This window comes from Danio rerio, chromosome 7 (assembly GCF_049306965.1).
Source record: "Danio rerio strain Tuebingen ecotype United States chromosome 7, GRCz12tu, whole genome shotgun sequence".
Lineage (NCBI taxonomy): Eukaryota > Metazoa > Chordata > Actinopteri > Cypriniformes > Danionidae > Danio > Danio rerio.
Window position 1 is genome coordinate 52348015 of NC_133182.1, and position 16547 is coordinate 52364561.

Sequence of the window (16547 nt, forward strand, 5' to 3'; positions counted from 1 at the left end):
ATCAGCCACAATATTCTTAACCACACCACTGTTACTGTTAGTTTGCTATGAGGGAATAATGTGAAAAAAGAAAGACCCACACCCGACTCAACATTTAACTTCAGTATGAAGTACATCATCATACTGAAATGAAAGTTTTAGCAACTTTCAGTTAACATAGGCCTTAAAGTTGAACCTTTCTGGGGCAAATATTGCAAAAGATGGCCAACAAAAATTATTTCCTGAGTATTCCTTTAGTTTACTTAATACTGATTTTATTATGGTAAGAGATTAATCTGAAAAATACACACACTCAAAAAATGTATATATTTTTTTTGTTCAAACTACTTAATTAAAATGAGCTAAAACAACACAATTCTTGAGATTTCATTGGGATAACTTAATTTTTTTATGTTCAATCCACATAAATTTGTTGAAGGTGTTATGTTAACTTAATCGATTTGTGTTGGGACAACATGAAGGAATTGCATGGAACCCTGCATTTTTTACAGTAAATATTCTCTACAGCATGACACTGATGCAAAACCAGACTTCAATCACTCCAATAGAAAACACGGTCTGAATTGTTCAATCTTTATATCACAGTTTAGGAAATAGGTTTAGCATTTATTATTTCAGGGCATGAATGGATTTGATTGGATCAGAGTGTTGTAATTATATACTGAGATCAAAATTGTTGATGCATATAAATAAGTGAGGGAGTGTAAGATTTCGACTAAGGTGTTTTAGACATTGCTGTCTTAACCCAAGAGCCTAATTTTATCTTTCACTTCAAAACTAAAACAATATATTTCCCTACATCTTTCCCTATAGTTTTATATAGCATAACTACCATTGCTACTCTCTGCCAACAGAGAAGACATCTGATGGAGCAGTAGTCTGTACTTTACCTGGTCATGCAGGTGCGTGTACGGACAGAGGCTCCTCCCCCACAGGAGCGCGAACACACGGACCAGCCGCCCCATGAGGCCCACTCATTCATGAAATGCATTTGGCTTCGCATTTGCAGCCCTTCGCCTCCCAGCTCTACTCGTCTGGATGACTGCAAATATATACACAATGAAGAGCATGAAAGGTTGGAGAACAACAACAAAGACAGACAGACCTGGCAGATGTGATCACATCATTTGTGCTGAAGTGTTTTAACACCAAAATATATTAAGGAAATGTACTTGTTTATAGACAGTTTATTTGATATACAGTGGAGATCAAAATTGCAAGACAGATTATAAACCTCATTGGACATTACTAGTCTGTCAGAGGACAACACTTGTCTCTCTAAATATCAATAAACTTGCTTTCATTATGAAATAACTTCAGAACCATTCTCTGTCCACACAACATGCTCGTCAGAAAAAGTTAGTCTTGCCTTTTGACACACTAGTCTGAGTTTCCACTGTCGCACCTAAATGGAGCAAGTGCTTGACTGGTCCAGTTGAGTTTCCACAGTGACTTAAAGGGCTTACAGCTCGACAGAGCTTTCTACCTTGGGCCAAAGTGGGCTAGCTGGGTTTTTGGGGCAGGTTGAAAGTAATATTAGAGTTTTGACAGGTAAGAGTAGGGTAAAGAGGGTCTGCTAGTTTTACAATCATGCGCGAACAGACACTACACTCACTAAAACAGAAAGAACAGGTAATACTGGTACAGTGCTCAAGCTCTGGGGCTGTTGGCCTGGCTGGCCTGATGAAAGCCTTGGCTCACACTGGCCTGACCATGGAAAAGTGGCTAATGTATGTCAAGACAGATCCTTAACTAATTATTTAACTGATCTTTTTAAAAGCTGTGACCTTTTAGTAGTTGCATAGCAAGTGCTGAACCAATTTTCTATTGACATTCTCCAAATTATCTTGTCCTTTTGTGCAATTTTCTCTTGTGGATGACCAGCTTTTTTTACGAACTGAGTTAGTCGCATAAAATATCAATGTAAAATTACAATATTTTATTAATCACAGATTTGAAAGGGCCAGTTTATCTTACTATGGCTGAAAAGGTTTTTATTTCCCTTTGTCCTTCATCTGGACAACCTGCTGTCAGAGGTTTTTAGTCACTTTAAAACGTCTCACCGTCTTGCAAATTCAGAGAAAACTGGAAAGTAGGGCTGCCAATTAACCCCCTAAAGTCAAATGCTATTTTGGGATTTCCGCCTGGATTTTGCCTACCTAAATTTAAAAGCTTCCCAAATCCACATGCAGAGGTGTACATGCTAAAATTTGGTATCATTTCAAAGAAAACCCTTTGAATTTTCATAAAACACTATTGAAAGTGTTTAAAATAACTGAATATGTCATCTGTGTTATAATAAACACCTAATAAAAGAGGCGCTTTTTTTATTATAATTTTTTTTAATAAACTCAAGATTTGAAAGTGTACCTTTTAGGCTCTGTGTGGTCTAGGTTGTTGTTATTAATTTTGGTGGTTCCTGCACATGTCTGTAATCATAGGAAAAAAGAAAAATGCCTCTACCATAATCTATGCAAAAGTTAAATGAGAGGTGCTATATAAGCCACAGGTTTATTTTCATATTTTATTATTATTTTGTTTGATCAAACATAATTCACTGTGTTTGGACCACATCAGACATATAAAAGGATTACTTCTGCACATCACCTCAAAAACAGAGGAGAAATGGCCCTGAAGCACACAGCATAAGGTAAGGATGACAGCTGTCTGTGCTATCTGGGGCTGCTTATTGATCATAAATGTATTGTTTTCACTTCTGAAAACACCACGATTCATTTAACAATTGTTTGATATGTGAATATAATTCAGTAAAAAGAATGCTAGAACAGTATGAGCACCGCCAATAGCTTTCATTTGAGCTATAACTTCTACATATGTCATATATGAACCACATGAAAATGAATCAATGATAAATACCCAGCTCGGGTATCCAAAATACTGTGTATTTAAGTGTAAATAACTTTTGTACAGTAGGATAAAAACCAAAGTGATGAATATGTGCATTAAATATAGCTTCTACACTTTCAAACGAAACCACTTAAGGGGGTCTGGTGCAAAGCTAGCCCTTTAAATCGGTACCGGGTCCACGGAGTTTGAGAGTTAAATAGGGTTTACCAAATAATTTAGGAAAGAACCACCAGGTACTAGATTAACACTAATAACAGTGAGGTAAAGGAAAATGTTATTTAATTTTGATCAGTGTTCTTTTTCAAATCTGTAATTCATATTTTTGTACTTGTCCTATACAGAAAATATGCTTATAACTGCTCTTTTACTCTTGCTTGGAAACCTTAAGATAATTTTGATAAGCTCTGTATGTCAAGCAAGAGTATCCTGTGTCTGTAGAGTAAATGATTACGCACTAGTGCTGTGCGCGGCCACCAAAACACTTCCTGCTCATCGGTCATGCTAGACTGCACTTGACATTTGTGGAAGTGTTTGAGTGTTCCCCAGGTGCTCGACTAAGGACGCCACATCAGCTCTATTACACACAGCCTCCATTACACAAGCGGTATTCCTATCAGACCACCGCTAATCGTCCTCAAGGATAACATTACTCTGTCATTCTTAGATCCGCTGCTGGCTTCGAGCCGAGACAAACAGGCAGTAACAGCCCGTGAAGAGTAAGGAGCTTCCACAAGTTGCCTGAGGCCTAACCGTCCCCTAAAGGTGTGTTTCCTTGTAAATGTAATGTCTGTGCGGAGAGCGTGTTTTTCGGCTTCTATCATGTTAAACAACCTCCTGCACAGCAGCTGTTTGTCTTCCTAAAATAATATCACGTAGATCTAATTTGAGCAGCTCTGCGAGTCATATGAGGCGTGTAAACACGTCGCAACAAAATCAAATGATTTTGGCATACAAACAGAGCACTGAAGCTGCATTCCAAAGTTTGATGCCTAAAGGGATGTTTTACTGGCTTACTTATGACTGACTTTTGGTGCAGAGCTTGCTCCTGCTTAACCCTATCAAATGAAAGATTAAAAATCGATGAAGGTTTTGCTCATTTTTGACTGATTTGGTAAGGTTCTGCTATGGAATGTGGCCAGAATCTTCTCACCATATCATAAAGATCTGGTAATGAGTAAGGACATCAAGCTGTGAAGGTTAAAACAACAGATAACTGCACTCACACAGACACAATACTGCTTTATGACCGATGTCTATCGTCTTCAAAACCTGCATGACCTGGAACTGCCCTCATTACCCTAGCAAAGGCCCAAATTAGTGCTGATGACAGTCTGTCATAGGGCCTGTGGGCAAGGCGGATTAATGAAACGACCTTTCACCTTCAGAACACCAGCTTTCCTCCAAAGGCATGACTTTCAAAAAGGCATGTTAAAATTTGAGTTTTTCTTGGAATGGGATTATGTTTGGAGATCAAATTCATAATTATGAAATGAGCTTGTTGGCTTCCCAGTGGTAGGTAATGTTTGTGTTGCTTTCCCAGAGATGGTGAAAGTCATTCCAGTGGAATGAAGATGACTATCACTGGTGGACAAGACCTAGCTTGGAACTCTGAGTCTGGAAAGGGAAATTTGAAAATGACTGGGTGAGGTCTATTAGGTAACAAAGGCAGAGAACTTCACTTTAAATTTCACTTTAACATTTACTTTAAAATGTCAGTATATTCGTTTTTAAACAGGATTAAGAAATCTGAATCCTGAAATCCTGTCTTTCAACTGAAACAACGGTTATTCAAAATGTTCAAATGAATTCATATGAATTCACATGGAATTATGAAGTAACCAAATTAAAATGAGGCAATTTAGAACACATCAAAGTGGCTCAGTGGAAACTTTAAAGTGCTTGTTTGATTTTGTACCATATCTTTTAAGGTCTCTGCACCAAAACTGAATTTACATTATTATTATTTTTTTATGGGTAAAGAACTCTCTTAAAAAGGCATACAGGTTTGGAATGTCACAAGCTTGAGTAATTGTTGGCAGAAAAGTTTTAGATTTTTATGAGAAGGGGGTGGGTTTGGTATTTGGTCCAATGAAGACCAAGAATGCCCATCCAGCTAAGGACAGAGGAAAAGATAAAAATACATGAAAGTCATTTAGATGCTGACTTTATAAAATAGCAAAACATGCAATGATGCTTGCAAAAAAGCTTACTTCCATGTGTGAAAAAAGAGCCTTTTAAGCATTTTATTGAAATACACATATATCTGGAACACAAGCAGTGTTTCATTTCAGAGGCTGCATCCTCTGAAGGATGCAGACTTCAAAGGTGAGTCCTTCGAAGTCCACACAGGCTGAACCGAGCGTTTTGAAATGAGAAAATCTAGCCTACAGAGGACAGATCTCGTCACCAGGCAACCCTAACAGCTGCTGTTAATAAGCTCTGATCAAATTTGTAATGACTTATTTTTCAAAGGGATTTTAAGACTTATTTTAAACAATCTGAAGACAAACAAGGTTTACAGAAGCTGAAAATATCTTTCCATTAATCCATAACTGTGCACATAAAACTGTAAACTGTCTATAAAATCACTCTTTAGTAAGACATGCCATACTCTCTTTGTTTTTTTAACATGTGTTTAGGTAAAATAAACTTAATTTATACATTTAAACCGGAGGTTTTTATTTAAAAATGTCCTGCTGTTTTCAGTGCGCAATGAATCTTGGGATGTTCGAGGCGGCGAAGGATCCACTGGTTGTGTCCTTCATTACCTGGCTGACAAAGGACACATTTTGAGACTGCAGTTGGGAGTCTTAAGGAGCCTTATCATTTTTTTTAAATAGGACAGCCTTCATCGCGCTGCAATGACGCAGCGCACTTCGAATGCATCCTTCGGAGGATGCAGCCTCTGAAATGAGACACAACGACAGTATACGTAAATCACCTGCATGACCTACAGATTCTGAAGTGCGAATCCAATGGACACTTTACAATCCCATAATATGACGGGAGAAAATCCATGAATGGAAGTGAACTCATATTATGTGACTTTTACATGGTCAATGAATTCCATTTACACTACTCATATTCATATTATATACAGTAGAACAGAGATGCCCAAAGTAGGTCCCGTGGGCCAAAGTTGGTCCATTGTAACCTTTTATTTGGCCCACCATCATTGAGAAGACAGTGAGAAAAACGGAGAGGATCAGGGTGAATGCCTTTAAAAGAGATCGTTATTTCTAACTTGACGTAACCTATTTTGTTCATTTTTTGCTGAGCTACAAAAAAAAAAGCTAGCAGAAACTAAATGTTTTAATTAAAAGTTGTAAATGAATCTGACTTTTTAAAATGTAAACAATGTCACTCGACAGGTAGAGAACTATGCAGAAGACTTCGGTGAGCAAATCAAGGCAAAAACTAGTGTAACTCCATTCTGTTGTAAATGAGATTGTTTTTATATTTACTGTAATAGGTTCATTATTAAATGTTAAAGAATGATGCTTTATTAGTTCATACAATGCAATGTTTTCTAGTTATTTTGAAATATTATTAAATAAATTAGGAAATTACCCATGACATCTATATTTACCTTAGTCCACTAGCCTCAATCGAGGTTGGTTTTTGGCTCTTCATAAGAAAAAGTTTGTGCACCCCTGATATAAAATGTTCAGTTTTCGTTTTTAGCACCTACTCAGACAGTATGCAGTTTTGGACGGACCGAGAGGCTCTTAATCAGCTTCACCAGTTGTTTTCCCTCCAGAAGCCAGCTTTGATGTCCTTGATATGACGTCATTTGATAGATTTTACTTAAAAATGTAAGGCAACAGTATAATGATTGAATGATAATGATGGGACATAAAATGCACAGAATCACAGGAATGACACGAAAATATGAATGATCAACAAAATTATAACTTGATTCGATGAATTTAAAGGTATATCTTGTGGCTGTCAAGTGACAACATCATTGCTCGAAAAACTCCCCATGTATTATGACCATAAAGCATTAGAGAGACAAAGTGAGGCAAAAGCTATCCCTAGTAGCAAAGAATTCTGGCCCAGATTTGGCAAAAAACTGGCACAGCAGGCATTCATCCGGCACTGGCATACAGCATGTGGGCCAAACATGGCTCGGGTTTGGCAGAGGTGGCACAGTTTTTAAGGCGGCCCACAAGATTTGGGCCAGATAAAAAACGTAGTATTTGGCCCAGATTTAAAATTTGATAAGTGGGCCATGTGAGTTTGGCCAGTCTTGACCCACATTTAAAATACACTAATTAAAATACACTAATAAATTTTTGAGTAAAGAAAAAAAATTCTACCAATCAGGTCACTTTGAGAAAAAGCGTGCCCATAGTGTGCCTAAAGCGCATCACTCCATGGGTTTATCAATTTTATTGCAATCGTGACACACCAACATATCTGGCCCAGTTCAGGCCCAGTTATGAGTTATTAACTTGGCTGAGACTTGGCCCAGATATGGTCTGTGTTTGGCCCTTGTCTGGAAGCCAGATTTGGTCCAGTCATGTACCGTAATTCACTGCGGCATGTGGGCCAAGCAAAACCTGATTGTGTGGGCCAGAGCTGGGCCAGAGAAATTTTGCTATGTGGGATGTTCTTATAACTGTATTTCTGCATTGTGTGTAAACAGCCATATCAAAACATTAAGATGGCATCCCAGAATCCCCCCTAGGTGAACCAGCCTGGATTGTGCTGATTAAGCTCTGCTCTTGGCAATCATCTAGAAAGATAACACTCTAGTTAAAGTGAGCAAAACCCTGGCAGAGAGTCTCGCCAGTCTGAACATACCCAACTGACTGTTCAAGCTTGTCCTTATAAATTCAGGTTAACAGCCTGTTTAACATTAAAATGACGGTTGCAAACAAACTATAAAACAAAGAATAGCAGGACAGGGACTGATCTTACCGGCGGAGATGACAAGACACCTGGAGACAGCAGCAGTGTTACGAGGGCAAGAGCCTGGCACAGAGACAGTTTCCTAGAGACAGAGAAAATAAATCATGTAAGTCAATCAGCAGGTCCACTTACAAACCACACCATTTGACTTTAAAATGGAGGCCAGGCTCCAGGACTCAGTGTGTGCTGTTGCTCAACATCAAAGACTCTTGATTAATGACAACAAATAGTGACAGTGTGTCCTATACATTGAGAAGTCAGCGCCACTGAGAAAACATGTTTACATGCATTTTTCGAGTGTGAGTCTGACTCCCATCAGTGAGGTCAGAATACTGAGAGACCACACAGCGATTGACTCATCAGTGGAGCAGTTACTCACAATCTTTTTTACGGCACGACTGTCTTCTCTGCATCACTGAGATGACTGAATTTACAATTGTAAAAGTTTACGAGGAAGAAACGGTTGTAAACATCCCACAATACTCATTTCTTCATTGTAGATTTGTGTACAAACATGGTTCCTCTTTCGAATCTGCAGTGGACCCTATTTCAACAGCAACCTAGAGTGGACAATCGTCAGTTATAAACAACACACTGCTGTAAACTGCTTAGGAGGAGGAACATGATGAAATACATCAATCTTTGATTACATTTCCAAAGAAACACATGCCTCAGGCATTACGAAGAAACTCCTTAAGCCTACACCATGAATAAAAAGTAAAATGCATCATGATTATTCATTCATTTTCCTTTGGCTTAGTCTCTTTATTCATCAGGGGTTGCCACAGCGGAATGAACCACCAACTTATCCAGCATATGTTTTTCACAGTGGATGCCTTTCCAGCTGCAACCCAGTACTGGGAATCACCCATACACACTGATTCACATTCACACACATACACTACGGACAATCTAGTTTTTTCAATTCACCTATAGCGCATGTGTTTTGACTGTGGGGGACACCAGAGCACCCAGAGAAAGCCCATGCCAACATGGGGAGAACATGCAAACTCCATACAGTAATGCCAACTGACCCAGCAAGGACTTAAACCAACAACCTTCTTGCCGTGAGGCGACAGTGCTAACCACTGAGCCCCCGTGTCACCCTCATCATGATTAAATAAATTTAAATTCACATCCTGGACTCTATTTCAGCATATTAGAGCTTAGTTTATTGACAAGGTCAAGGGTCAGAAGGTCTATTCAAAAGCCAGTAATTATGTTCAATTAAATGTTCTTGATTGCTTTAATAGCCTGAAGGCAAGAACATAAACCTGAGTCTCCAATGATCTTATGATAGAAAATAAACTAACATTGCTTTTAATCTTACAATGCAATGGCCTTTTTCATAGTTAAAACCATATGAAGCCACATGAAAGAAATGTTGAATGGGTCCCTGCAACCATTAGATTTCTGCAGACAAACCACAAAGTGCTAAATCTGAACTCAAATGGAGTCTTAAATCTGTTTATGGGTCACGCCGAAGCACCTCAAGTTTATGTGAACCATAAACTGTTCTGCTCTTAAAGATTAGATTAAACAGCTGTTTCCGGGATGAAGGATTGATAGAGTCCTTTTAATTCAAGAGAAATGTTACTCCCAAAACATCCTAACCAGATTAACAGCATGGCATTTGTTTGGACTTTAGTTGCAAACATAAATTCATCCCTAGTGCAACAAAGTGAAAAAGATAATTAGTTCATTTTCTTTTTAGTCCCTTTATTAATCAGGAGTCGCTACAGTGGAATGAACCGTCAATTTATCCAGCATATGCTTTACGCAGTGGATGCCCTTCCAGCCACAACCACAACCCTGGGAAACACCCATAAACTCTTGCATTCACACACATACACAACAGCCAATTTAGTTTTATTCAATACAAAGTAAAAAATGCTGTATTTTAATAAATCAAAGATGAAAAAACTGGTCAAAAGAAATATTATAGTGATTTGACTAAACTTATAACAGTCAGAAATAAACATTTGTTAGCTAAATATGTGACTAAAGCAAAAATCTTAATTACATTAATTTTCTTAAAATTTCTAATAGTCTTAATGAACTGTCTGTATTTAAACAATTTAGTAATTGTGTCTGTTTCAGGTTGTTTTATTTGTTCAGTCAAAAAACTTTTTTTCGCTTGTTACTACTTATTTAAAATAAGCAGAATCAACACAGTTCTTGAGATTTCATTGGGACAACTTAATTTCTTTGTGTTTAAACCACATACATTTGTTAAAAGTGTTAAGTTAACTTAATCGATTTGTGCTGGGACAACTTGAATTGTGTGGAACCCTGCATTTTTACAGTGTTCTCTTCCATCTTCCCATCTTCCCTTCAGCAAAACCATAAAATCACCAAGGTGTTTCCACACACAGACAAGCACAAGTTTAAGATCCACATACCTGTAATTTGACTTCTGCATTGTAGGTCTTCGTCACGACTTTCAAAATATCTTAAAAACCGAATCTGGAGTCATTTGATAAAGAAAAGACCACAAAACGTGTGATCCCGACGATTTTTATCATCAAAAAAGTCGGGAAACCAGATAACATCCATTCTTCACATGTGCTTTTCTCTGCTGGCCACTTCAAGACAAAGTTTTCTCTCAAGTATAACCCAAACAGGATGAGATATGAATCCTACATAATCCCGAATAAAAAGATTAACTGAACGAAAATGTGGGCTTCTTCACAGTCTCAGTTTATTTTCGTTATTTAGGGCTCTCCTGGTTTATTAAGCAATCCTCTGAATCCCTTTCAGTTTCACATCAGTGTCCAGCGTCCGGTCTCTCAAGCGTCCGGTCTTGTCATGAGCTTTCAGATCGTCGGTCTTCAGGTGCGTTTCTGTGAACTTTATCCGAGTTTTATTCACACCGTTTTCCTTGAGCAAAACATGCTGTGGTCAGGAGATTTGATCTTACATTCACATCTTCAGTAGCCGGATGTCATCTGAGAAAATATATAATATTGCATTTGTCCTGATTTGATCTTTAGCTCACATTATGTGTCATTACTCTTAAAGGGTAGCTTATTTTAAATAAACAATTACAAGCCATCTATAATACAATATAGTAAAAGACAGTTATTGACTGTAATGCAGCATGCAGTTTATAATAAACATTTGGGTTTGTAGAGCTTAATTAGCCTCTAATTAAACTCTAAGTATGACATAATTTTATATGGATAATTAGAAAAATAAAAATATATGAAACATGTTTTAGTCTACTACGCCAACAATAGTATCCCCTGTCAGAATAACTAACGCAACATAAATACATCCTTCGTAGTAAAGAGTGATTTACCCTTGTTGTCTCTTCTGTGATGTCTCAGCGTGTGTAAATGAACCGAGCCTCAGTTTGTATGTCTATGAATGAGAGCGCAGCAGCAGTATTGCGTGCCGCCGCCGCGTTCACCTGAAGCTCAGCCCAGTGTGTGCCTACATTCCGATGGAGGACTAGTAAACACGCCCCTCTTAAGCGGAATGTTGCCCAATCCAGATTCTAAATGCTCCTTCAACTTGAAGTTCGTGCATGTACCAAATTGTATTGTGAGCCTTAAGTTACAGAAAGTTGAAATAAGTTGAAGCATGCGCTTCTATGCCGTCAGAGAATGAATTAGAAAATGACATCCAGAGGGATTAACTTTTAGATGAATTTTTTCAAAGGTAATTTTCGAGCTCAATCTGTTCTGACTCGTTGTGAGAACGTCAAATTGTCTTTTGGCACTGTACTATGAATTGAACTAAAAAAGAAAATAAATAAAAGACAATAAGTCTGTCTATGCATGACATTACTAAAGTGACAAAAACAAGAATACTTATTTATTCACTTTGTTATAACAACACTAGTGCTTTATTAACCTACGCAAATTTCATTTCAGTTTGTGCACAGATGTTGTATCAGTTGTATATGTTGAATAGGCTATTTTTAAAGCAACTATCCTACAAAATAAAATAAAAAATGCCTGCCATGATGCAGTATGGAAAATTTCACCAATCATAAAGGCCCAGAAAAGTGTGCCATAATATATGTTTAACTCCACCCGCACTCACTTAAAACAGCACAATAGCAGGTGATGATGTAATCAAAATATATAGACACAATATTTAAATAAATAGTGTCAATTAAATTGAACTGAATAAGTTCATATTATGTTGTCATATTCTGGTATGATAATATCATTTACATTGCTTCATGGGATTGTAGTTTTTCCCTATTTTCCTTGCAAAAATTAAAACAAATTCTCATCATTTACTCAAGTGGCTGTAAACCTTCATGAGATTGTTTCGTATGTTGAACAAAAAGAAAACAGTTATAAACAGCAGCAATTTAAACATACTGGATAATGGAAAACCATGGCTGCTGCTTTGTAATATTCTTAAAAATATTTTTTTGTGTGGGCAGCACTGTGGCACAGCAAGAAGGTTGCTGGTTCGAGGCTGGGCCATTTGGCATTTCTGTAAGGAGTTTGCATGTTCTCCCTGTGTTCGCTTGGGTTTCCTCCGGGGGCTCCGGTTTCTGCCACAGTCTAAAGACATGCACTCAATTGAATTAATTGAGAGTATATGGGTGTTTTCCAGTACTGGGTCGTGGCTGGAAGGACATCCACTGCAGAAAACATATGCTGGAATAGTTGGTGGTTCATTGCACTGTGGTTACCCCTGATAAATAAGAGACTAAGCTGAAAGAAAATGAATGAATTAATTAATGAACATTTTCTGTGTTCAACAGAAGAAAAAAAACTCACACAGGTTTGAAAAAAGTGGAGGGTGATTAAATGATGACAGAATTTAACTTTTTGGATGCACTATCCCTTTAAATCCATTACGGTTCACCCAAAAATGAAACATTCCTCAAAATAGGTGTTCAAAAGGAGAACACAACTCAAACAAGTTTGTGACAAGTGAGGGAGGAGAGTAAATGATCACAGGATGTAAATTTGTGGGTGAATTATTATAATTATTTTACACTTTTTGCTGGGATTTTATACACTACTTGAAATCAAAGTTTGTAATGTTGTGATTTACCCTTTAAAGTGGTTGATTTAATCATATTAAAATCAGTGTTGATAGAAAAATGTGTAAAGAGCTCATAAGTTCCAGTCATCAGATCATTCCTGAGAAACATGAATAGATTTATCATTTTCATACTAATGTAACTTTATGAGTACCCATGAGGACATTTGATCTATCAGCAGGTTTAACACACAACATATAAGATACATTCACAAAAGAAAAAGGAAAAAAAATTACTGCTATATAAAAATCGCGTTGCTTATGCTATAAAATAAATCTGTCCTATTTTTTAATACCAGAGGCAAACAGAATCTTAGCCCTGATGACAATAATTTAAATACAGACCTGAGAGGATGTCTTAACTAAGCCAGGATTCTTCTTGTCTTTCTCATCCTTCTTTTTTTAAAATCAAGGCTTGACATTGGAGTACCCAACAGTTTACTAGCTTTACTATATTCTATTACTTAATTACTATATTCCTTAAACACCGTTTTGGTCAAACTTTATTTTAATTGTCCGTTTGTTGATTTTAAGTTACATTGCAACTAATTTCCATTAGATTATAAATAGACTGTTAGGTTGGGGTTAGGGTTGGGTTTAGTGTAAGTTGACATGTACCTGCTAAGTTTCTTAGTCAGTTGAATGTCTGTTGAAGGAGCAGTGTCAGCAGATATTAAGCAGACAGTCTACTAATACTCAAATAGACCATCAAAACTTCAATCACCATCTGGTTCAGCTCAGCTGCCAAAACCGACCTCCGTAGACTACAGCGAATAGTCCGGACTGCTGAATGAATCACTGGCACTACCCTTCCTACACTTCAAGAACTGTACTCTTCCAGAGTGAGTAAAAGGGCTCGCAAAATCACTGTAGACGCCTCGCACCCAGCACACTACCTGTTACAAACTGTGGTCAGCACTTCAGAGCACCAAGCACAAAAACAGCCAGACACAGGAAAAGTTTCTTTCCTTAGGCCATCTACCTCATGAACAGTTAAATATCCCCCAACTGTGCAATAAATATGTGCAGTGCTTTCTCATACGCACTTGTACACAGCATCTTATATCAATATACAATGCAATACTTTCTCCATTCACATTTTTACACAACACCTATAATCTGTATATTTATAACAAATCTGTACATACAATTCAACATCCAAGTGTGAAGCACACTTGGCACTAAAACTGATTCTGATTCTGAAAATAAAATGTTACCACAATTTTTTTTTTCCTGAGAAAACACAATCTCCTCTGTGCTTTGGTGTTAATGCCCTGAAGACGTGTAGCAGAACCACAACAATAAGCTCAACAAGTATCTGCAGTTATATTGAGCTCTCCTGCTGACCCCAGCCATGACCATGGAAACAGTCCCCAAAATAACTTCATATCAACTGCAATGGATCATCACATCCAAACCACAGTCCCAGGCGTTGTTATATCTCTTGTCTCTGGGCCCTTGGAATAAAAAAACAAAGCAAGCAATGCTTACACTACCAAGCACTTCCCCAGAGTATGACGACTGCTAAAGTGCCCCGAGCCTCAAATGACAAGTTTCAGCTTGCAGAGAAACTCCTTTAGCAAGTGTACCATATCTTTATGCTTTTCAATGAACATAGTCAACATATGATTCACAGCCACTTAATCTCTATAGGCAAAGAGATCCAAGGTCAGCACTTCAAATAGCATATCATTTAAGCAAAAGAGTCATTCATTGATATACTGTAGGATGCAAGTATTGTTTTGTTTCTTAAAAATTGTCTTGAAAACTGTGTAGCAATGTTTTGACAAACCACTAACATTCCCAGTGGTTGTGTCTTTAAAAGAATAGTTCACCCACAAAATGAAAATTCTGCCATCACTTACCTATAGTCTTCCCTTCTTACAAACATGTTTGAGCTTCTTTATTCTATTGAACACAAAGGAACATACTGAAGAATATTGGAAGAGAACAGCCATTGAGTGGGGAAAGTTACTTTTGAAAGAAATGCATTGCAATATTGAAATCCTCCCAAAAAAAGTTGTGCTACTTTTTATAGTAAGTAATGCATTACGGTACTTTTGAGCTACTTTTGCGTTATTTTTTATTACTTGGATGAGGCTTGATCTATTTCAGGACTCATTTTTCTTTCCTTCTTTATTAATAGAGGAGCTTTGAAATTTAATGTTATCTGAGAGCTTCCTGACCCCAAAGCTATAGGCTACATGTCGTATATACATATTATTGAAAGTTTAAAGCGATCTGTTTGATCATGAACAAAATAATGAACACATTCTCTTATTGACTGCCTGATTCATTGTGAATACTTTAATTTTAATTCAGCAATTTATTTTAAAAAACATCAAAAAGGATCTGTGTCATACGGCCTGGTAGCATTTGTTTTAAAGACGAAGTCAGAATTATTACTCCCCCTGAATTATTAGATCCTTTGTTTACAATTTTTTAAAAAGTAACTCAAATATTATTATTACTTAATTTTAAAAGTAATGTGTCACTTTACTCGTTACTTAGAAAACTAATATTATTACATAACACACGTTACTTGTAATGCGTTACCCTCAACAATGCCATTGACATGCATAGTATTTTTATTTATAGTATGGATATTAGTAACTGCTTTTTCCCAACATTCTTCAAAATAACCTATTCTGTTCAAAAGAAGAAAGAAATACATAAAAGATTTGAAACCTTTCAATGTGAGTAAATAGTGAGGACATTTTCAATTTTGCTGTGAAATATTGATTTAAAGTTGGCAATAAATCAAAATTTTATTTTATGACTCATTTATTTAGTCTCATTTTATGTTTATAGTCTTTGTTATAAAAAATGTATCTGTGCACTTTAACCAACCCGGGCTCTTTCTGAAAATGTACTGATATGTACATTTCTGCAGAGCACAAATTTTATTATTTTTTTGCAATCCCCCAGAGGTCGCTGTGTATGTTTTTTCAGATCTCAAATTTCTCTTGTGAGTGCCATTCGCACCTGGTGTTTTAATGTAAACCTACCAGAAGCCGCTGTCGACTGACTGACTGGAACAATCAACTGTCTCACCCTCTTACTTCTTTAAACCCAACCAATAGTGTTTTCAAAAGCATTGACTGACCCTCCCAACCACTTCCCACAACCCAATTGACAAATAAAATAAGCAATTTTTAAGCTTTCTAGAACCTTTCTTCGGTGACTCGAACCCCATCGTCGTTGTCAGCTCATCTCTGCATCTGCATCCGCCGACATACTTGTCAAGTTAACTGGACAAACTGGTAACAGTGTGAAAGCCATCCATACGGAAGTAAGTGGTCAGCTGGTAGTTCAAAAAGGATCTGTGTCATATGGCCTGGTAGCATTTGTTTTAATGACAAAGTCAGAATTATTAGCCGACTGAATTATTAGATCCTCTGTTTAATTTTTTCTCCAATTTCTGTTTAACGGAACTTATTTATTTTATCTTTGTCATGATGATAGCGATTAATATTTTACTAAATGTATTTATTACATTAGATAAGACACTTCTATACAGCTTAAAGTGACATTTAAAGGCTTAACTGTGTTGATTAGGTTAACTAGGCAGGTTAGGGTAATTAGGCAAGCTATTGTGTAAGGATGGTTTGTTCTGTAGACAATCGCAAATAAATATAGCTTAAAGGGGCAAATAAATTTGACCTTAAAATGGATTTTAAAAAATGTAAAACTGCTTTTATTCTAGCCAAAATTAAACAAATAAGACTTTTTACAGAAGAAAAAAATAT

The 16547-nt window shown here is 36.9% G+C and overlaps 1 protein-coding gene across 1 annotated transcript in view; it reads right to left on the reverse strand.

Annotated features, from left to right (window-relative positions):
* The window catches only part of adamtsl5 (ADAMTS like 5), a 41382-nt gene extending 30230 nt beyond the window's left edge, over window positions 1-11152 (reverse strand). Inside the window, exons 1-4 of the mRNA XM_005166491.6 lie at window positions 11087-11152; window positions 10188-10733; window positions 7795-7867; window positions 891-1042 (exon numbers count right to left, since the gene is read on the reverse strand). Coding sequence (XP_005166548.1) covers window positions 891-1042; window positions 7795-7867; window positions 10188-10207 — 245 coding nt within the window. The 5' untranslated portion in view covers window positions 10208-10733; window positions 11087-11152. The remainder of the gene's footprint in view (window positions 1-890; window positions 1043-7794; window positions 7868-10187; window positions 10734-11086) is intronic.
* Between the last annotated feature and the right edge of the window lie 5395 nt (window positions 11153-16547).